General features: G+C 60.6%; 4 protein-coding genes across 6 annotated transcripts; all 4 read left to right on the forward strand.

Annotated features, from left to right (window-relative positions):
- The first annotated feature begins 1,824 nt into the window (after positions 1-1,824).
- On the forward strand, positions 1,825-4,065 carry LOC139803079 (ADP-ribosylation factor-like protein 3). 3 transcript variants are annotated; one of them, XM_071758878.1, is made up of 6 exons: positions 1,825-1,950; positions 2,288-2,458; positions 2,546-2,662; positions 2,795-2,845; positions 3,598-3,783; positions 3,881-4,065. In XM_071758878.1, exons 1-6 carry the CDS (start codon positions 1,933-1,935, stop codon positions 3,926-3,928), a joined length of 591 nt encoding a protein of 196 aa, XP_071614979.1. In that variant the 5' UTR covers positions 1,825-1,932; the 3' UTR covers positions 3,929-4,065. The 3 variants fall into 3 exon arrangements, with proteins under 3 accessions (XP_071614979.1, XP_071614977.1, XP_071614976.1); XM_071758876.1 differs by having other exon boundaries at positions 1,850-1,950; positions 2,230-2,458; XM_071758875.1 differs by lacking the exon at positions 1,825-1,950 and having other exon boundaries at positions 2,060-2,458.
- Positions 4,066-5,217: 1,152 nt separating this feature from the next.
- LMAN2 (lectin, mannose binding 2) lies at positions 5,218-8,463 on the forward strand. Its single transcript, XM_071758811.1, has 8 exons — positions 5,218-5,392; positions 5,478-5,596; positions 5,728-5,845; positions 6,129-6,208; positions 7,228-7,389; positions 7,544-7,658; positions 7,950-8,069; positions 8,205-8,463. The coding sequence occupies exons 1-8, from the start codon at positions 5,251-5,253 to the stop codon at positions 8,363-8,365; spliced, it is 1,017 nt and encodes a 338-aa protein (XP_071614912.1). The 5' UTR covers positions 5,218-5,250; the 3' UTR covers positions 8,366-8,463.
- Positions 8,464-9,035: 572 nt separating this feature from the next.
- B4GALT7 (beta-1,4-galactosyltransferase 7) lies at positions 9,036-11,831 on the forward strand. Its single transcript, XM_071758983.1, has 6 exons — positions 9,036-9,189; positions 9,370-9,726; positions 10,330-10,555; positions 10,807-10,890; positions 11,065-11,169; positions 11,350-11,831. Exons 1-6 carry the CDS (start codon positions 9,143-9,145, stop codon positions 11,503-11,505), a joined length of 975 nt encoding a protein of 324 aa, XP_071615084.1. The 5' UTR covers positions 9,036-9,142; the 3' UTR covers positions 11,506-11,831.
- Positions 11,832-14,947: 3,116 nt separating this feature from the next.
- Positions 14,948-20,119, forward strand: N4BP3 (NEDD4 binding protein 3). Its single transcript, XM_071758976.1, has 5 exons — positions 14,948-15,063; positions 16,675-17,118; positions 17,354-17,908; positions 18,150-18,407; positions 18,636-20,119. The coding sequence occupies exons 2-5, from the start codon at positions 16,705-16,707 to the stop codon at positions 19,206-19,208; spliced, it is 1,800 nt and encodes a 599-aa protein (XP_071615077.1). The 5' UTR covers positions 14,948-15,063; positions 16,675-16,704; the 3' UTR covers positions 19,209-20,119.
- The last annotated feature ends 383 nt before the right edge of the window (positions 20,120-20,502 follow it).

Genomic DNA, 20,502 nt, shown 5'->3' on the forward strand with positions numbered 1-20,502 from the left:
TATATCCCTGTCCCTGTCCCTCTCACTGCCTCGACCTCCATCCACATCTGTAACCAAATCCCTGTCTGCATCCCCATCCCCATCACCATCCCAATCCTCATACTCATCCCTGTGTCTGTTTCCATCTGTATCAATGACCCTATCTGCATCCCAGTTCCCCTTTGCATCTGCTTCCTCACATCAACACCTGTCCCCATCCAAATCCCCATTCCTGTCCAAGTGTCCATCCACATTGATATCTTCACTTCCATTTCCATCCACATTCCCACCTGCATCAAACCACTTCAGGGAAGGGGGGGTGCAAGGACATCAGCATACCCAACACACCCCTCTGCCAGCCTGCTGCCACTCGTCCCATCACACCCAGCCAAGCCGTGGGTCTGGGGGTGGCCCCAGTGCTGCTGCCTCCAGCAGTTGGTGTTTTCAGGGGGTGCAGCCTGTGCCACGGCTGCTGGCAGAGCCTGGCAGAAAGGAGCAGTGGATGTGGAGCCTGGAGTCACCAAACTGATGCCTAAGCAGTTTTGCCCATCTCAGGGTTCCATGTTGATCAGCAACCACAAACCAATCAAGGATATTTTAGGGTATTTGTTAGAAAATGTAAGTAACTAACAGTTACAGGATAAACCACAGAGCACCATGGAAACCCATTCTTGCAAATGCTAATAACTGGGATGTAAGGTGGGTGATTATCCTATCAAAAGCAGAACCCTAACATTAAGTTGGGTGCAGACCTATGCAGAGAAAAATGAAGTGTTCCCGTAGTGAGCAGGCACAAAAGCAATGTGGCATTATCAGCTGCAACCCTGGAAGGGTCTGCAGGCAGGGGAGAGCAGAGGGTGGCCTCTCTGCCCCTTACCATGGCATGGCTCAGCAGTGGGGTGGGGAATGATCCTGCTTCTCCCTTTCTCTTTGTTGGAGCATAGCTGTGTTGTTTTGCTTGGCTGTGCAATGGGAGTTAAAAATAAAAATGTCTCACTAAGAGTGTGTGACTCACGGTCTCTACCACAAGGATAACCTCTCTGCTAGGAAACCTGATCCGAGAATGAACTGCAGCATGCAAGAATCAAAGACATTGCTTAATTGCTGTATTTAATCCAAACGGTGAATGGACAAGCCCCTCACCACGCCTGGGCCAGAGTGGGTGACCGGGGAAGGTGTCTGTGCCCCTTTGGCTCCCTATCCTGTGCCATCCCTTACCTCTGGATGTGACAGCCCAGTCCTTGAGCTGCTCCAGGGCATGATGGTTTCCCTCAGACAGCGGCTGGGAGCTGCAGCAGTGGCTGACTTGGCCTCGAGCAGCTCCAGGCTGTGACCTTCTGCCACCCTCCAAGGGGGTAGCCCATGGGTGCTGGTGTCACCTCACCCTGCTTGGCATGTGGGGACTGGGGACATGCTCAGGCATCACCCCTGGCATGGAAGGCTGTGCCAGCCCTGCACACCCACTGGGTCATGGCAATGCCTGTGGCCTCGCTCTGCCTGGGCAGCAGGCAGCATTCCCCTCTGGAGGCTGGGGCTGCAGTGCCTCTCCTGGGATCACACGCTGGCTGCACAGCTCCATCCCAGAGCTGTGCTGTGCCCACGGTGTTGCCCATGGCACCCGGGCACTGCATCCTCTGGCCATGCTGCCATTCCTGGCCTGGATCCTGGCCCCCCTGGGGAGAGGGACGCCCTGCGCCCCAGTGCCCCAGCCCAGTGGGACCTGGCTTATCCCGAGGGCAAGCGATGGCAGGGCGACAGCTGGCTGAGGGATTTGCTGAGGGCATTATTTAATGCTGTGGGTAAATGGAGAAACAGCAGCTAATTCTGGAGCCTGTAATCCTCTTCCTCCCCCGGGGATGGGGAGTGTGCCAGTCACGCAGCCGCCGGCGGGCCCCAGGGACGAGCCCCCGGCAGCTCCCCAGGTGTGCCACAGGCTGGAGCAACTCCCAGACCATGGGTGATGAGCAGAAGGTAAGCGGGGGTCTGGTGACGTTTGGCCTGTGCCAGGGAGGGTGTGCTGGCACTGCTCCTGGCTGCGGTGCTGGGTGGGCTGGCAAAGCGGGAGCAGGGTTTGACCTGGCTACGTCCCTGCAAGGCACCCAGAAGCTGGCAGGGCTCCCAGGGCAGGGACAGCACAGCCGGGGGGGGACTGGGCGGATGTGCTGTGTGGCCATCCTGAGCCCAGACACCTTGTGAGCCAAGCCCTGGAGCTCACTCAGGCCATAGACACAGAGTACCAATGGCCAACAGGGCACCGAGCTCCCCCCTCCAAAACGAGGGTGCTCTGCAGCAACCTGGCACCCCACAGGATTCCCCCAGCACCCCACAGCCCCGGGGGCTGCTCTCCGTCATCCAGAGGCTGAAGGGTTCCCCGGAGCAGGAGCTCCGCATCGTCCTGCTGGGGCTGGACAACGCGGGGAAGACCACGCTGCTGAAACGCCTGGCCTCTGAGGAGATCAGCACCATCACACCCACCCAGGTAGGTGCTGCTGGGGGCCACAGGGGCGGGAGGGTGGCAGGTCCTACTGCTCCTTCAGGTGATGCCAGCGTTTGTGTCCCTCTGCAGGGCTTCAACATAAAGAGTGTCCACTCGCATGGCTTAAAGCTGAACGTCTGGGATATAGGGGGGCAGCGCTCCATCCGCCCATACTGGAGGAAGTATCTGGGCAGCACTGACCTGCTGGTGAGTGGGGCAGCCCTGAAACCCCCTATGTCCTCTGCGTGGGGCTCTGTACCCCAGCAAAGCCCTGCAGCCCCCATAGAAGGCAGCTGGGCAAAGAGGAGCTTCTGACTGTCCCTTTTGTCCCCATGGCAGATTTATGTGATTGACAGTGCAGACCAGAAGCGCTTTGAGGAGACTGGGCAGGTATGAGGGGTTTGAGTGGAGGTTGTCTGTGGGGTCCTGGGGCTCAGTCCTGTCTGGCACCAGCCCTTTGAGGACTGAAGTGGGGGGCAAGGCTGCACCACTGTCCTCAGAGCTCTTTAGGAGGCGTCAGTGACTGAGGTCTCAGCATGCAGAGACACCTCACCCCATGGCAGATCCATGCCCAGCAGCTCCCCTCAAGCTGGGTGGGATGCCCCAAGGGTACCTGACAAAGGGGTGACATTGGGCCTGGTGAGACTGACCCCCCTCAGTCACCAGCCCTCCTCCCACCTTCCCAGCACTCAGTCAGTGATATCACCAAGAAGTTTATGAGTAGCAAAATCAGAGTTACAAACCCTGGGAACAAAGCCAGAGAGTGAAAGGTGAAACTCTGAGTGCCAGACTCAGCTGTGCTGGCACCAGACAGTGGTGTGGGTGTGCCAGACAGCACGGGGCTGGCAGCAGTCTCCTGGAGCTGCCCTTTGCCCAAGGTTCTTGGTGCCAGAAGGGCTTCAGCCCTCAGGTATCACTGCCTGCAGCTCCCAGGCTCTCTTCTGGGCAGACAGGAGCTTCAGGGGTGCATGTCTCTTTCTCAGTATGTCAAGACCTCACTGCTTCTTTGGCTGCAATAAGAGCACCGGAGAGGGGGGGATGAGGCACTCTGGGGGACTGAGGTGCCTCAGCCTGCCCTAGGCAGCTCTGTGGACAAGGGCAGCAGTGGGCAGCAGCTCTGGGACGTGGTTGTCTCTTGGCAGGAGCTGGCAGAGCTCACCGAGGATGAGTCCCTCGTGGGGGTCCCACTGTTGGTGTTTGCCAACAAGCAGGATTTAGTGACTGCAGCACCTGCAGCTGAAATTGCAGAAGGGCTGAGCCTCCACACCTACCGGGACCGGGAATGGCAGATCCAGGCCTGCTCAGCCTTGTCTGGGGAAGGAGTTCAGGTAGAGATGGGTACCTGTGGGCTCTGCAGAGGTGGGAGAGGATCCAAAGTCCTGCCATGCTCTTGGGGCTGTGCTCATGTCTCTCTCTTCCCTTCAGGATGGGATGAACTGGATTTCCAGCCAGATCATGAACAGGAAGAAGTGAGAGCTGCAAAGTGCCAGACTGGACTGAGCTGCAGGTTCCTAAGCCATGGCCAACCCCTCTGGTCTGTAGATTCCTCTCAAGGACTTGGCTGGGCCCTGAGCTTGACTGCTGTGCTCTTCCCACTCAGTCCTTCACAAGTCAGTCAGCTTTCCCTGTCCCTGCCTCTTGTTCTTCCATGGCCTCCTCGTATACCCCAACTCTCCTGCAGCCCTTGTGCTGTCAGAGGGAAGCAAGTGTCCCGTTGTATCAAGGACTTGCACACCTTCAGAACAACAACCCACCAAGGACTGATCGATCCACACTGCTGGCACACCCTGCTGAGGCTGCCGCAAGGCACGAACTGCCCAGGTCAGGCTGGGAACCCCAGCACAGCACTGGCTACACCCTCAGACGTGGCACACACAGTAAAACGAATGGTGCACATTCCTCTCTGCTCCCATAGGATGGGACTGGATCCGCCCCAGGAAGGCCTCGGTTCAGCATCCTTTGCTGGCCAGAGGAGCTCCCACGTGTGCACAGGACCTGGGACAAGCACCAAGACAGAGAGGACCTGGCTGGGCACGCAAATGTGGAGAGGTTTCCTTGCCTGGTGCCAGCCGTGGCTGTAGCCGTGCTGCACATGCCCGTGAAAGGGGCTGTGCTGGGATGAGGGCTGCTCCGAACACACCCGAACTGGGGCCTCTGTCGCACCGCTGAAGATGCCCATCCCGAGGGCTGGAAGATGCAGCTCCCTGGCCACCACGGCCAAGCGGCCGGGATGGGGTGGGAGAGGAGCCGCAACAGGGCTGGAGGCCTTCTGGGTTCGGGGCCTGGGCTCACAGGCGGCCCTGTGGCCCTCAATAAAGCTGCCTGAGACCCCCGCACTGCCTCGCCTCGTCCTTCCCCGCGGAGTCCCGGGCTGGGACCCGACGCCGGCCGCCATCTTGTGTGCCGTTACCACGGCAACGGGGGGCCGGTGGCCGCCGCGTTATCCGGGCCGGGTCACGTGTCCCGCGGGCGGCACGAGCCGCGCACGTGACGGGCACGAGGAGAGACACCGCCTCCCCCCCCCAGACTACAGCTCCCGGAGCGCCGCGCGCCCGCGCGGGTTCGCGCCAAGGAGACGCCCCCGCCCCGCCCCGCCCCTCCCCGCCCGGCCCCAGCACGGCGGGACCCGCGCGCCCCCTGGCCCCGCCCCCTCCTCTGCCATAGGCGGACAGGAGCGGCGATTGCCCCGGGGGGCGGGGACGCGGCGGTGTGGTGATTTCTGATTGGTGGATCCGCCTGCCCTTCCACGGCGGGGCGGGGGGCGGAGCCGGCGCGCCGGAAAGCGGAAGCGGAGCATGGCGGCGGGTACGGGCGGGCTGCTGGCGGCGGCCGCGCTGCTGGTGGCAGCGGCCGGGCCTCGCCCGGCCCCCGCCGAGCTCACGGACGGCAACAGCGAGCATCTGAAGCGGGAGCACTCGCTGATGAAGCCGTACCAGGGTGAGCACGGGGTGGGGGGCGGGCGGAGCGGAGGGGTTACCCCGCGGCGGCCCGGGCTGAGCCGCGTTCCCTCTGCTCGTTGCAGGCGCGGGCTCCGCCGCCATGCCGCTGTGGGACTTCCTGGGCAGCACCATGGTCACCAGCCAGTACGTCCGCCTGACGCCCGATGAGCGCAGCCGGGAGGGCTCCATCTGGAACCGAGTGGTGAGACCCCGGGGGGAGGCACCCGGGAGACCGGGGGGGAGACCCGTGGGAGGGTGAGAGGGGAGGCCGGGGAGGCCCCAGCGCCTTTCCTAGCTCTTGACCTGAGGCTGCTGGACCGTTTCTCCACGCAGCCCTGCTTCCTGAAGGACTGGGAGCTCCACGTCCACTTCAAGATCCACGGAGCTGGCAAGAAGAACCTGCACGGGGACGGCTTGGCCCTGTGGTACACTCAGGAGCGGCTGGTGCCAGGTACGGGATGCAGCTGGGGGCCATCTGGCTGAGCTGAGGCCTCCTCAGCACTTGCATGTGTCCCAGGGATCTACTCCTGCCCTGCAGGGTTTCTGGCCAGGGTTTGAGCTCCCCTCCCTCTGGTTTCAGTGGATGAGGATGGTGCTTCCTGCATGTTCTGGAACCAGGCACCCTCAGTCATTTGCCTGACAATAAACAGCTCTCATGGCTCTTCTCACTAGGAGTCTCTGAGCACAAATTCCATTTGAAAACCTCCTGTATCCTGTGTTCTACCCCGGTCCAGGTCCTGTCTTTGGCAGCAAGGACAACTTTCATGGGCTGGCTATTTTCCTTGATACATATCCCAACGATGAAGCAACAGAGGTGAGTGTTTCAGAGAGCTTGTACAGTGCTGAGAAGACTGTTTATTAATGACTTTGTGCTCTGGGGGCTTCATGCCCAGACCAAGGAAAAGTCTTTCCTTACATGAGAGTGAGCTTTTCCTCCTGCCATGGGACCTGGTGGAAGGAAGAATTTGTACAGGCATCAGTGGAGATACAAAGGTCCTTGTCCTGCTGTTGTTGACTGTGCAGATGTTTCTGAGGCTTTTCGCCCTCTGTGTCAGAGAGCAGCACAGGGTTGCTTTAAACTATGCACCACCTCCTCAGTAAAGTTAGAGAGGTCAGCCTAAGAGTGTATTTATACCAAATTTTGTTTGCTGAACTTCCCTGTGCTTTGGTTGCTTATTTCATGTTACTTCTGCCTTTTTTCTCTGTTTGCAACCTCTGTGTCTCTAAAAGAGAAATGCCTGGGCTGGCTTTTGCTCCAGAATCTGTTGTGGCTGAAGTACAGATCAGTCCCTGAAGTACAGATGTCCTGCTCTGTGGTAATGGATCTCATTGTGACACAGTCAGAAAGCCCAACTGTGCTAGTGAGATCTATTCCACCAAAAATGTGATACTCAGTGATAAAGCACCTGTAGATAACCCATCTCCCTGTGGTCTTGATGCTTGCTGGGGACTGAATTGTTGCCCTCAGTTGGCCTCTTCTGGTGTACATCATCTGCTCAGTGTGGTTGTGCTGCTTGTGTGAGATTTCACCCCACCCCAGGTCCTTACCCATCCTGGTGCTTACTGCCTAGGGCAGTCCCATTGCCCCAGGCTCAGGGGGATCTCAGTACAGAAGGTCAGAAATGTCTGCTCTGCTTTAGCCAGAAGAAGCTCTCGCTCAGTTTAGAAGCAGCTTTATGATGAGAATGAGCCTTGATTCATTGTCCTGCCCTCTCTACCTGACTGTGTTGCCGTGGTTCCTGCTCGTGCTGAGGTTCTGAGCAGGGGGGAAGGTGGCTCCTGGTCTGCAGCTCCTGCAGACAGAAAGCAGCAGCAGCACTCTTCTCCCTGCAGCGTGTGTTCCCCTACATCTCTGCCATGGTGAACAATGGCTCCCTGACCTATGACCACAGCAAGGACGGGCGCTGGACCGAGCTGGCGGGCTGCACCGCCGACCTTCGGAACCAGAACCACGACACCTTCCTGGCTATCCGGTATTCCCGTGGCCGCCTGACGGTGAGATGTGGCCAACACCTTCTGCAGGGGGGTGAGGGGAAGGTGGGGGTGTGTCAGGAGGTGACCTGGAGATGGTTTTCCTCCATCCCCAAAAGATCTGCAGAGGGACAGGATGGTGATGTGTGGTCATGGTGTTGCTGCCCTGGTCTTGCAGGTGATGACTGATGTGGAAGACAAGAACGAATGGAAGAACTGCATTGACATTGTGGGGGTGCAGCTGCCAACTGGCTACTACTTTGGTGCTTCTGCTGGCACTGGAGATTTGTCTGGTGAGAGGGGGCTTTGCTTGCAGGAATACCTGCTATCCAGAGCACGGAAAAGAATGCTATGGATGTATTGGATGGCTTCAATGGTGTCTTGTTAAAATTTTGAAACCCTATTGGGTAGAGACCTGTGGCCTGAGAAAGAAGGCACCTGAGAGCTGAAGAAAGTCTCAAATTGGAGTTTGATACCTGAGTTGTGGGGGTGGGTTGAAAGGGAAGGAGAGCAAAGTGTCTTAGGGGGGCACAGAGCACATGGCTATATTGGAGCTCCTGACAGTACTGATGGTTGTTTCCTAGACAATCACGACATTATCTCAATGAAGTTGTTCCAGCTCATGGTGGAGCATCCACTAGAGGATGAGACTGTTGACTGGACCAAGATTGAGCCTAGTGTCAGCCTCCTTAAATCACCCAAAGGTGAGTCTGCACCTCCAGAGGAGGATTAGGGGAGCTGGAGCTGGACTCTTGAGGGTCGTCAGAGCCACGAGTTCCTGTGAGACCTTGCAGGAGCCAAGGCCAGGCCACTCTCTGGAGCTGTTCTTGTCCTTGCAGACAACGTGGATGACCCAACGGGGAATTTCCGCAGTGGGCCTCTGACAGGCTGGAAGGTTTTCCTGCTCCTGCTCTGTGCTCTGCTGGGCATCATTGTCTGTGCTGTGGTGGGAGCCGTGGTTTTCCAGAAGCGCCAGGAGCGGAACAAGCGTTTCTACTAATGAAGACCTGTGGCTAATCCCATCTTTTCTAGGGAGGAGCTGTTAAAAACTGTGGTTTCTAAAAGCTGTTTCTGAGAAATATCAGAAGTATTTTCTTATCTGTCTGTTTGGCTGTAGCCCCTGACGGACCTTTGGCCCCCAGTGGGTTGGACCGAGGGGGGCAATGCCTGCTGGACCCCCTGGCTGTGGTGGGGAAGCCTGGAAGTCACTCCGTTAGGTTTTTTTCCAGCATTTCCCCCACCAGTTGGAACCTGTGACCAGGGGCTGGGGGCTGAGTGGTGGCAGCAGCTGTGAATGTAAGGGTGGGGCTGTGGGGAGGGGACCATGGGGAGGGGACTGTGAGGAGGATATTAAAGGACTGACACCATTTGCGGCTCTGCTTCTGTCTGGGGTGGGTCAAGAAGGGCTCTGCGTGGAAGAGGGGGTGGGAAGAGCTGAGGGGTGGCTGATCTTGGGGTGTCGTGGCTGCTCTGAGGGTGTTGTCGCCTGAGGGGGGGTTATCCTGCTCGGGGGCGGGGTGGGGGAGGCCAATCCCTGGAGCTTTCCAGAGGAATTAAGCTGTGGGGATGTTCCCGGGAGGATGCTGGGGGTCGCTGAAATTGCCGGTGCGGTGCCCGGAGGAGGGAAGGCCCCGTGGGCGGTGTGTGTGGGGTGTCCCCGCCCCCGGCCCGCCTCGCCGGGCGGAAGAGAGCGTGGCGGAACGGCGGGGCCGGGCCGTGTTTCCGGGGGGATCGCGGCCAGCGTGTCCCTCGGCGGGGCCGGTACCGGGCGAGGGCCATGGGCCCGGCGCGCCGCAGGGCCGCGCTCCGCCTGCGCGGTGGCGGGTGAGCGGGGCGGCAGCGGGCGGGAGGGGGGCTCGGGAGTCCTCGGTGTGTGGGGTGGGTGTGAGGCTGGAAATTAGGGGGGGGGTCCCGGCTGGAGGGGGGGGAACGTATGAAGGGGGAGGCTCGGGGGTCCCGGCTGGGGCGGCCCCGCCACCCGTTGACCCCCCGGTTGTGCCACAGCTCCCCGCCGCTCCTGGGCCTGCTGCCCGGCAGGGTCTCCGTCTTCCCGCTCTTCTTCCTGGCGCTGCTCCTGGGCTTTGCCTCGCTGCTCTGGCTCCAGCTCAGCTGCTCGGGTGAGGGCTCTGCCCCCGGCGGCAAACAGAGCCGGGGGGGTCCGCACCAGCCCTGCCCGCTCCCGGCCCCTCTGCTGCCGGTGGAGGAGGAGCCGTCATGGGGTCCCCATCGCCTGGCGCTGCTTGTCCCTTTCCGTGAGCGCTTCGAGGAGCTGCTGGCCTTTGTGCCCTACATGCACCGCTTCCTGAGCAAGAAGAGGATCCGCCACCACATCTTCATCCTCAACCAGGTGGATCATTTCAGGTAGCGTCTCCCTCACCAAAGCTCTGTCCCTGCTGTGGGTGCTGTCTCCCACCTGAAAAACCAGGAGCCAGGGCTGAGGCATGATTCAAGTTCACTCATTCTCACTCACAAGGACAAAGCAGTGGGGTTTTTCCTCCTTTCCTAGCAAGAAGAGAATTATCTATCCTCAGATATTGCAGCTTTCTCCCCAGTGTTTTAGGGCTGTGGCCACAAACATCTGGAGACATGGAAATTCAAAAGCATACCATGTGGGGTGTTTGGAAATGCTGTTGCTCATCTTCTGCTCACTACCTGGTACCTGTCTGCAGCCCTGGTGGGTGCTGTGCTGGCCTGGGGCAAGACAGAGCTTGCTGTAGCCCCTCGGGGTCTGCAGTGGCCAAACCCCTGTGCATTGCAGTCAGGCTCATTATCTGCTGCCTGCAGGGACAAGCAGGGCAGGACAGGCAGCAGTGGCACCCAGGGCTGTGAAGGCAGGAATGCTGTGTTTGTGTGGGTCCCTGTTTGGGGACTAATTGAACATTTAGTGTTGAAGAGCACGGGAGAGGGATGTGAAGGGCTGGTGGTTGCTGTGCACAACACTGAGAGTGCCCTGTCCTGTGGCAGGTTTAACAGGGCATCCCTGATCAACGTGGGCTTCCTGGAGAGTGGCAATGACACCGACTACATTGCAATGCACGACGTCGATCTCCTGCCCCTCAACGAGCAGCTGGACTACAGCTTCCCAGAGGCAGGGCCCTTCCATGTGGCATCCCCAGAGCTGCACCCACTCTACCACTATAAGACCTATGTGGGTGGTATCCTGCTGCTCACCAAGCAGCACTATGAGATGGTGAGCATGTGGGTGGCATATTACAGCCAGTTTGGGGCAGGGGGTATGATACAGCCTTGCTCCATGCATGGGGAGAGGGTAAAGGAGGCAAAATGGTTGAAGGGCAGAGCCTGCTGCCTGAACTGGTAGAGGGCAGGGGAGGGAAGGCTGTGCTGGTGCTCAGAGCTCACGATGTTGGTGTCTGCTCCTCTCCAGTGCATGGAATTGTGCTGGACCAAACCTTGGCCAGTACAGTGGTCCTCTCGTTTCAGTGCAATGGCATGTCCAACCGCTTCTGGGGCTGGGGACGGGAGGATGATGAGTTCTATCGACGTATCAAAGGAGCTGGTCTCCAGGTAAGGGGTGCTCTGTGGCCCCCTAGATTGAAATTGCTCCTCTTTGTCTCTCCACCCAGCCCTTGGCTGTACCTGCTCAGGTCAGGGTCTGGGAAACCCTTCTGTGCTCCCCAGTCCAGTAGCAGGAGCAGTGGGTTTTCCAGTGGCTTTACAGAAGCTTTGCTTTCCTTCCAGGTTCGCCGTCCCTCTGGAATCACAACTGGGTACGACACTTTCCAGCATCTGCATGACCCAGCCTGGAGGAAGAGAGACCAGAAGCGGATTGCTGCACAGAAGCAGGTGAGACCTCTGCCTGGCTGAGGGAAACCACAGGACATCATCCAGGCTGTGATGAACACGTTCTCTGAGCACTCCTTGCTTGTGTTCTCCCCTTCCAGCTCTGTGCTCCCTCCTTGAGTCCTGGGTGCTTTCCCATCCACTGGAAGCCAGCTTGGCCTGAATTGTCTTTCTTTTCCTCAGGAACAATTTAAAGTGGATCGGGAGGGAGGACTGAGCAACGTGAGGTACCGAATCGAATCACGGACAGCTCTAAGTGTGGCAGGAGCCCCTTGCACTGTCCTTAATATCTTGCTGGACTGTGACACAAACGAGACACCTTGGTGCACATTTGGCTGAGCCCATCTCCTGTGTGCCAGTTGTGTGTGCTGTACTTGTGCTGAGATGCCAGGGTGCTGCCAAGTTGCTTGGAGCAGGCAGGATTTTTGCAGTGGACCAGCATGGTGGTGCAGGTGAGACCTAGCGGAACAGAAAAGGCCAAGAACTGGGCTTTGCTGGGACCAAGAGAAGAAGCTGAAAGCAGGACTCAAGTGGTGTCGCTGCAGACACTGGTGCTGCCTCCCAGGGCAAGTGCAGGAGGCAATATCCTGCTCTGGACATGGCTGAGCTGCCAGCCAGCTCAGAGGACAATAAAAAACTGTCAGGGCACTTGTCAGTTGTGAATGCCCTGGGCCTTTTTCCTGCTTCCTTCACCTTCCTGGCTTCTGTGCACCTGTTTATGCCTGGACAGGTGATCTTGCTCTGGTTCAGAGTCCAAGCTGCTCTGAAATGGGCTCCAAGTTAGATACTGCCTGTGTTTCAGCTGCCAAGTATCCTCAGGGCTGTGCTGAGGTCAGTTCATTGCAGGAAGTTTCAGCTGTGCCACGAGCAGCAGTGTCCATAGTTCAGCAGCTGATGTAGCCCAGGACTTCTTTCACTGGAGTAAAGAGAGTTCTGGCTGAGCTGCTCCCCCTTCTTGCCTGCTTTCTGTGGCACATACTGTCTCAGCCTTTCTGGGGGGTTAAGCCCACCTCTTGGGATGTGGCTTCTCTAGGTCAGTGAATAGCTTGGGGAAAGTGCCCAGGCAAAGGGCTGTGTCAGCCTTGGGGTGCTGGTGAGCAGGAGGTGACTGGGAAGATGCCCTCTGCAAACGTTGTGTCCCCTGGGGCCCAACCCATGCGTTGGCCTGGGGACTTGCTGCTGTTGGAGCAGCCCGTGGGAGGTGGCAGCAGCAATGATGCTGTGTCCTTGGAGAGCACCCTGGGACAGGAGACACAAGGAGGAGCTGCATGTCCTTCTGTGGCTGCTGGGAACATGCCTGGGTGCTCTGCAGTGCTGGACGGGAGGTGGGGAGGGTCCCAATGGGTGAGAAAGGGCACTGGGGACTGCACCTGGGGACAGAGTTGAGGTGGTGGTGCAGGGCAGTGAGGATCAGGCTGTGCTACTTTGCATCATCCAGGGTGCAGGCAGGCCAGTGTGTCCTCCCCAGCTCCAGGCCTCTCCACCTCAGGGCAATGTGTGGACTTGCTCTCAGTGGCCTCTCCAGCCTGGTAGCCCCAAAGCAGAAATTAGTATCTGGCATGAAGATTGCAGGTGGGTTTGGACACGCTGTGAGCTGCTCCAGAGGGGTTCCTGGGACCCATCATGTCCCTTGCTGCATTTGGCTGGAGGGAGATGTCAGCAATGCTGCCCCCTGCTCTATTTCCATCACATAGTTTTTGGGATTGGCCACCTGTACACCAGCCACTTATCAGTGCTGGAACTGCAGGCAAGGCTGGTGGAGGCAGATCAAAGCATTTCTCCATCCTGTTCAAAATAGATGACACAGTTTCAGGCGGATTTCATGAAGATGTAGATGTGCAGAAACAGAGAGCATATGGGCACCTCGCACTTTGCTCAGCTCTAAAGGCTCCTCTCCTGCTGCCTGGCAGCTATTTCTCAGCTCTGCTCACAGCCCCCTCATCCTCTGTTTGCTTTTGTGGAAGAGGCACCATGCTGGAGACCCGGCTTCCTTTTATAGCCCTGAATGTAACTCAGAGGTCGCTCAGCGCTGTTCTCCCCCACGCACGTCGTTATTCGTGATGGCCCAGCAGGAAGGGATGAAGCTTTTCCCAATGGCCTTTTTTGCAGATAGGTAACACCCTGCCTGCTGTCTCGGGAGCCCTACAGAGCCAAGCTGTAGGTCTCTCAGTGTTCCTCTGCTCTCAGCAAGCCTGAGGAGAGGAACAGGACGCTATGGGGAGAGAGAGCCTGTGGAGTTCAAGCCCTGCCCCACTTTGACCCCCCCTTCTGAGGCCCAAATTGTTCTTGAGGCCATGTGGGGGCTGCATGGCAATCAGATGGCTTTTATTGCTGGGTAGTTTTAAAACAGGTGGTGCCTGGAGCAGTTTCCTGGTGACCACAAAAAATGCTGTAGCATCATGATGTGGAGGAGACAGGGGGATGCTGAAGCAAGCAGAGAGGGATGGGGAAAAAGCCAACGGGAGGGAGCTAGGAACAGGGAGTGGGGCATCCCTGGCCACAGGAGTGTCCTGGGCTGGGCCAGGGTCCTGTGGGAGCTGCCATCCTGAGAAGAGGTGCTCAGGAGAGCGCAGTCCCTGGTGGAGACGTGGCAGCAGGAAGCGGGGCAGACAAGGAAGGAGGCACCTATAGAAGTCATCCTGGCATCATCACAGCCTGTCTGGATGGAGGCCCTGGCGGGATGCCTGCTGCCACAGGCATGTGCCTGTCCCTCAGACAGGGACCCAGAGGCTGCAGGGGGTGCCCCACACTTGGTTGAGCTCCAGGCTGAGGGTTGGGGTCATGGCAGAGGCATTACTGGTGCCAGCAGGTTGGGAAATGGCAGTGTTGCAAGCCCCCCTCCCTCACACCCCCCCCCCCCCTCTGTTAAGACGCCACGTGTGCTGCTGCTCCGGTGTGCAGCTGGAGGGTGAAAAGGAGCCCCAGGGAACAGGGGGGTTGGGGACTGAGGGAGCTGTTGTGTGGCTTGGCACCGCACCCAGGATAATGCGAGCAGGGACCGGGGACAGTGTGTCTGTGTGGGTGAGAGCTGGCAGCACAGCTTGAGGACTCGGGTGTGTGGTAGGGGGAGCTGGCAGCGAGCAGGACCCTGGTGTGCAAGCCCACTGGATGAAGGCATCCCCAAACCCGGGCTGGGGATGGAACGGGCACCATCCTTCTCTGGGGAGAGATGGATGCTGTGGGAATAAAGCAGGGCTGCTGCAGGCAGCCCAATCCCTGAGGTGGCCGGGGCACCGGATGACCAGGTCTCCCCTAATGCCAGCATCCCTGCTCCTGGCACACTGCAGGGGTGGTGAGTGACAAAACTGGCTGCTGGCCAGGACGTGACAGGACTGATTCAGAGGGATGAAGTCTGTCGTGTCTCACTGGGGCCAGACCAGGCTCTAGGGTGGCTAGCAGCCCCCCAGGGGTACTCCTTGTCCCCCGTGCATGCCATGGAAAGCGCTGTGCAGCACAGACAGCTCTTGCCCAACCGTGAGTGCTGTGGTGGGCTGTCCTGCAAGAGGAGGGTGCCAAAAGTGCCAGCGAACCAAAACCCTTCTCCCCTCGGCGGGGTATCCCCCATCCCGGGTGGGCGGTATGACCTGCTCCCACCAGCACCCCCGCCGTGCAGCCGGACCCGGGGCTGTAGCTGAGGGGGGGTGCGGAGGGGTGATGGGGAGAATGGGGGGGTGTGGGTCTGCAAAAAGGGGAGCTCGGAGATGTACGAGCACCGCCCCGCCGGTGGGCACGGCCGGATCGCCCCCGCCCCTTCCCCGCCTCCGCGCCGCGATTTGCCGGTGCCGGCTCCGCCCGTTGCCCGCGCGGCCGCGACCGAGGGGCGCGTTCAAACACGGCGAGGGAAGGAGAAGGGAGAGGACCGGGATCGGGATCCGGGATCGCAGCGCCGCCGGCATGGTGAGTGGCGGGCCCGGTACTGTTCCCCGGCAAGCTCCGGTGTTTCCCTGACCCCCGGTGCCCTCCGCCATGCGGTGCTTTGTCCCGGGCCTGGCCCTGGGGATCGACAGCCCCCCCACCCCCACCCCTCCCCGCCTTCCCCGTGCCGGAAATTCCGGTGGGGGCTGCGGGGAGGTGCGGGGCGGACGGGGGGGGGGGGGGCTTCGGGCTGCAGGGAGGCGGGCGCAGGGGACCCCTGCGCCCAATTCGCCGCAGTCCCCCCCGCATCCCCGCAGGGGGCACGGGTGGAATTGGGACCCGTCGTCCCGCGAATGAGCCGGGCTGGCCGGACCGGTGTGTTACCGCCCAGGGGGTGACACCCTCCCCGCCGCAGGCAGGGCACCTTCGGGCTCTCCCGGCGTTTCCCAAACCTCCCACAACCTGACCTACTTCCTTGGCCGAAAATGTGCCAGGAGGAGCCGCTGCGGGGCTCGGCCGATGCCCCGGTACCGGGGGTTGGATGCTAGGAGTCTTCTCCCATGAGGTCATCCATGCCCCCCATCCCCGGTGGCACCGCAGGCAGCCCAGACTCTCCCAGAGGGTCCATCCCCGCTGCTGTTCGGGGGGTGCCGATGCCCGGAGCAGGTGCTGGGCTGATGGAGGGAGGTGACAGTGCAGGCCGGGAGCTGTCAGACAGGTTTGTGCGTGGCAGCAATTAAAAGCGGGGTGTTTGTTTACCCGGCGTGTGGTGCTGAGAACCAGGGCAGCTTCCTGGGTGTAACCCGGCCCTCGGCGAGGCTGGGAGCCACGGAGGGGACTCTGCCCGGCCCTTGCCACTCGCCGTGTCCCCTCCACTGGGGCTGCGAGGGCCACACCGGCCCCCTTCCCGGAGCTGAGGACATTCTCATGTCCTTCCTCCCCCGGCCACCTGCGCAGGAAGCTGCATTGTCCCATCCGCATCCTGCTCCTTCCCGCCGTGTCCGGCCACGGGGTCCTCTGCACGCACACACACACACATCTGGTGTGTGACTGCCTCGTCTCTGCCCGGTGTTGGGGTGGGAGCCCCTGTGGATGGAGCAGAGCCCTCCTTGGTGCGGGAGCCCACGCCGTGCGGGAAGGCTCCCTGTGGGGAAGGAGAGGTTCCCGCCCCCCGTGCACCCTGAGGAGACCAAGCCCATGAGCGTGGGACCGGGCATCCCCAGGGTCATTTTTGGGAGGTCTCCGGAGGGTGTCCATACCCTGAGGTCCCGGCTTGGTGCCGCCGGGCCGGGGCTGGCGCCAGGCCCAGGCAGGTGCTGCCGGCTCCCGAACTCGCCCGCCTGGCTGGGCGGCAGGTGCCTGTTTTGGTGGCAGCCCCGGCCGCGGGCGGGAGGTGGGGCTGGGTGTGGGAGGGAGGCACTCCACCACGGGGGGGTGGCAAGGGGGAACCTCCGCCCCGCCACGGTGTATGCTGCGTGCCGGCACCCTGCTCGCTCGGCTCCCGGCTCCCCTGGGAAGCTCCTTGGGATCTGGTGGGTCCCTCCCAAAGCCAGGAGCCAAGATTGGTCCTTGGGACCAGCTGGGAAAGGGGGTGCCAGGGGAGTTAGGAGCCCTGTCTGCCTGGCGTTGCTGACTTTTTCTCTCCTCTGGCAGTGCTGGTACCGGGCTTTTCTCTAATTCTCCATGGCAGCAGCACAGGGTCCTGTGACCTGTGAGCCCGACACCCGAGTCCTCGGCACCTACCTCTCCTCGGAGCCCGTAGGCGTCGTCGGCAGCATGGGCAGCGTGGGCAGCCTGGTGGAGAAACAGGATCTGTCCCCCCTGGAGCTGCGGGCCCCGCTGGGGGGGTCGCGGGGGCTTCGGCAGCCTGATGGTTTGCTGCGGAAAGGGCCGAGCCAGCGGGAGCTCTTCAGCTACCTGCACGGGGCCAAGAAGGAGGCACGGTCGGAGCGAAAGCACCAGACGTCAGCTGCCTGCTACAAGCGGGACTATGAGAGCGACCGCGAGAACCGTTCCCCTGAGCGCTGCTCCCGGGAGCATCACCGTGGAGCCGACTTCTCCAAGAGCTCCCTGCCTGAGCGAGGCCGCTTTGACAAGGTGAGGTGCCTTTGATAAGGTGAGGTAAGGGCTGTGGCTGTGGGTACCATCCTGTGCCCGAAAATACATCCTTGTGAGGATGGGGCTGGAGCAGAACAATCTGCACCAGGGATGGATGGGATGTGAGGATTTGAGGGTGTCTGGGGATATGTTGGTCAATGTGAGTGGGTTGTCTCTGGCTCCAGGCAGCTGTGGGTGCTGTTGGTCTCATCCTAACACTGCTATTGTTTTTCAGTGTCGAATCAGGCCCTCGGCCTTCAAAGCAGTGGCTGGAAAGGGGCTGGTCTCCATGCAGAGTCTGTCCTCGTCCAAGGGGCAGAAGCTGTCCAAGAGCAACGGGAGCCTGCACACGCTGCTGTCACAGAGCAGCACCACGGCCTCGCAGCATGGCCCACTCCGCACCCACCTGCTCCATGCCATCAGCCTGGATGAGGCTTCTGATTCCAGCCACAACTCCATCCAGAGCTTCCCCTCCTACGGCTCCCGCCTCAAACCTGCCCAGAGCCAGTTCAGCGCCTCCATGGGCCACATCAACCACATCGGGGGCTCACTGGACAGGGTCTCCCGGAGTCCCAGGGACCCACTGGCCTCTGAGAAGCCACCTTTGTCCTGCAAAAGCATGGCCACCTTGAGCCGTCTGCAGAGCCCTGGGGAGCCCCCGCCACCCTACGAATTCACCTACTCACTGGAGGATGCAGTGAAGCAGCTGGAGGACCGGCTGCAGGAGACAGGAGGAGAGCTGCGGCAGCTCAAGAGGAGCCTTAGTGAGACCGAAGACCCCTTCACACAGGTGAGCTGTGGGGCTGGGACTGCTCTGGGTGCCCCAGGCAGGGGTGTGGGGCAGCGGGGCAGCGGTGCCCTGTAGGAAGGAGCAGAGAAGGAGCTGGTATACTGCCACAGTGGGCAGTGGGCTGGGAACCTCCAAGCACAGGAGGACTCAACATCATGGGGGGTTCTGGGATCCCTCCCTGGGGCCGCACTGCAAAGGGGCAGGTGACAGACCCTCACTGATGTCCACCTTATGCTGGCAGGCATTTGAGGACAAGCAGCGGCTGTGGCTGGATGAGCTGGAGGATCTGAAGCAGATGTACATGGCCCGGCTGCAGCAGGTGACACAGCAGGCGCAGCGTGGGCAGCGGGCACTGCAGCTGCAGCTCTACAAAGCGCAGCAAGAGAAGAAGCGTCTGCAGGAGGAGCTGAACATGCAGCAGTGCCAATGTGAGGAGACCAAACTCCGGCAGTCCCAGGGCGAGCGTGTCAGCCCCAAGCTGGAGGAGACCAAGTGGGAGGTGAGTCCACGTCCTTCCTTTCCTGTTGTCATCCTCCTGGGCTTGGAGCCCAGGATGGGGCCAGCAGTTCCCTGCTCTGGTGTCACTTGTGGCTGCAGATTGAGGGGAGACAAGGCAGGTGTGATGCTTATGGTCTCCCAGGGATACTGTGGTGACAGCCTAGGGTGCTGCCACCTTTGGGTTCCTGTTCCTCTAACCCCTTCCTCACCGCTCACCTGTGCCCTGCAGGTGTGCCAGAAGGCAGCAGAGATCTCCCTACTGAAACAGCAGCTCCGGGACACCCAGGAGGAAATGGCTCAGAAGCTCGGCGAGATCTTCAGCCTGAAGACGCAGCTGCGGGAGGCCAAGGCAGAAGTCCAGGCCAGGGACTCGCAGCTGGCACAACTGGCAGACTCCTTCCAGAGCCCCCCGGAGCCTGGCACCTCACTGCCACTGGGTGATGACCCCATGCCAGCATGCCAGGACTTCCCTGGCTGCGAAACTGACGACTCCAAGAGCCGAGGCCTTCACAGCGACACGTCGGAGCCCCTGGAGCGTCAGGTGGAGTGGCTGTGGGCAGAGCTGCTGCGGGAGCGGCGCCAGAGCCAGCTGCAGGCTGTGAACTTTGAGCTGGAAAGGAAAACCTGGCAAGAGGAGAAGGAGAAGGTGCTGAGGTACCAGCGGGAGCTCCAGGCCAGCTACATGGAGATGTACCACCGGAGCCAGGCATTGGAGCGGGAGCTGCGGCAGCTGCGGTCTGAGCCCAGGGACGTCGGGGTCGATTCGCCATGGATCGAGCGGGTGGAGTCCTCCAAGATCTGAGTGGTGGGACGCTGGTGGGACTGTGAAAGGGGAAGGTCTCTTGCTGCTGCAATGGGATGATCTCAGGGTCTGCACAAGGACAGGCTGCTTAGCACTGCCCTGGGGAGAAGGACTGATTGCGACAAGGGAGCTTTTCCTTCTTGTAGTGCTTCAGACCCTTCTGGGTGGGGGGGGTCTTGAGAGATGGGGGGGATCATCTGTGCCAGGGTGGGGATTTTGCATGTGCCCCGTGTTCTGACTCCAGGAGCGTTGTCCCTGTGATTCCTTCTGACACGGGGGCAGAAACCAAACGCCCTGTGAGACATTCCCTGTCCCTCCTGCTCTGCCACCTCTGTTTGCTACAACCCAGTAACTTAATGTCTTGCTAAGGAGAGGCTTAAATCCTCTCCCCAGCGCTGCTGCCTTGCTGCAGGGGTTCCAGCTGCTGCTCAGAGTGGCTGCCCTGTTGGCAGGGTGCTGGAGCTGGCAGTGCCCTGTGCCTGCACCAGGCTGTGTTGGTGCCACTGGGAAGGCAGAGGCCTGACAAATGCTGGTAGGGGTGGCAGCTGCCCTGGCACCTCTCTTGGGGCTTTTTGTGTCAAAGGAGGGACAGTTAATGCAGCTTCCCTGCAGGGAACCTGAGGAGTGCCTTGTGCAAAGGGGGATGGGAACCTTGTGGTGCTCTGCCACATCAGGAAGCCTCTGGGGAGGGGAAAGAGGACGGGGGAGTGTGGGCAGGGAGCTGAGATGCTCTCCGTGCTGGGGCAGCCTCACATCACCCTTCCAAGGGTGGTCGAGGGCTGAGGAACCGGGACAGTGCTGCGGGGTACCAGGTCGAGAGGTGCTGGAAGGGGCCCTGCTCTGTAACATTGGAACCACGTGAAGGCCTGGCCCGGCGCAGCTCTTTCCTGCAATAAACCCGGATTTCATTCTCCTGCCCCAGCCTTCGCTTTCCTGCAGCGCGGCGAGGGGGTTGGGAGTCTTTGCCAGTCCCGGGCGCTGTGAGGCTGCGGGAGCCCCGCTGTGCCCGGAGAGGGGGTGGCGGGGCCGCTTCCCTCAGGGGCCTCATCGCCCCGCCCGTGCTGCCGGGGAGCTGCCGCGTCGGGGCGGGAAGCGCCCGGGGCTGGCGGTACAACCAGTTGGGGCATTGCAGCGGGCTGAGTCACGGCAGGGCCGGGGCCGGCGGGACCGGCTGAGCCCGGCGGGGGCGGACCAAGAGGCTCCGGGGGCGCTGCCGCCGGGATGGGCCCCACCCCCCTTCCCACGCAAGGGTTTAAGCCCGGCCGGGCCACCCCCTGCCCCGCAGAAGGGTTTG

This window comes from Heliangelus exortis, chromosome 15 (assembly GCF_036169615.1).
Source record: "Heliangelus exortis chromosome 15, bHelExo1.hap1, whole genome shotgun sequence".
Taxonomy (NCBI): domain Eukaryota; kingdom Metazoa; phylum Chordata; class Aves; order Apodiformes; family Trochilidae; genus Heliangelus; species Heliangelus exortis.

What these genes read in the sequence shown, in the direction of transcription:
- B4GALT7 (XM_071758983.1), top strand. Translation starts at nt 9,143, where the DNA reads ATGGGCCCGGCGCGCCGCAGGGCCGCGCTCCGCCTGCGCGGTGGCGG. An exon ending in CTCCGCCTGCGCGGTGGCGG is followed by an intron (nt 9,190 to 9,369) that starts GTGAGCGGGGCG and finishes GTTGTGCCACAG; the next exon opens with CTCCCCGCCGCTCCTGGGCC. An exon ending in GGATTGCTGCACAGAAGCAG is followed by an intron (nt 11,170 to 11,349) that starts GTGAGACCTCTG and finishes TCTTTTCCTCAG; the next exon opens with GAACAATTTAAAGTGGATCG.
- N4BP3 (XM_071758976.1), top strand. Translation starts at nt 16,705, where the DNA reads ATGGCAGCAGCACAGGGTCCTGTGACCTGTGAGCCCGACACCCGAGTC. An exon ending in CCGAAGACCCCTTCACACAG is followed by an intron (nt 17,909 to 18,149) that starts GTGAGCTGTGGG and finishes TTATGCTGGCAG; the next exon opens with GCATTTGAGGACAAGCAGCG. An exon ending in TGGAGGAGACCAAGTGGGAG is followed by an intron (nt 18,408 to 18,635) that starts GTGAGTCCACGT and finishes TGTGCCCTGCAG; the next exon opens with GTGTGCCAGAAGGCAGCAGA.
- LMAN2 (XM_071758811.1), top strand. Translation starts at nt 5,251, where the DNA reads ATGGCGGCGGGTACGGGCGGGCTGCTGGCGGCGGCCGCGCTGCTGGTG. An exon ending in GCTGATGAAGCCGTACCAGG is followed by an intron (nt 5,393 to 5,477) that starts GTGAGCACGGGG and finishes TGCTCGTTGCAG; the next exon opens with GCGCGGGCTCCGCCGCCATG. An exon ending in TCAGGAGCGGCTGGTGCCAG is followed by an intron (nt 5,846 to 6,128) that starts GTACGGGATGCA and finishes ACCCCGGTCCAG; the next exon opens with GTCCTGTCTTTGGCAGCAAG.
- LOC139803079 (XM_071758876.1), top strand. An exon ending in GCTTTGAGGAGACTGGGCAG is followed by an intron (nt 2,846 to 3,597) that starts GTATGAGGGGTT and finishes GTCTCTTGGCAG; the next exon opens with GAGCTGGCAGAGCTCACCGA. An exon ending in TGTCTGGGGAAGGAGTTCAG is followed by an intron (nt 3,784 to 3,880) that starts GTAGAGATGGGT and finishes TCTTCCCTTCAG; the next exon opens with GATGGGATGAACTGGATTTC.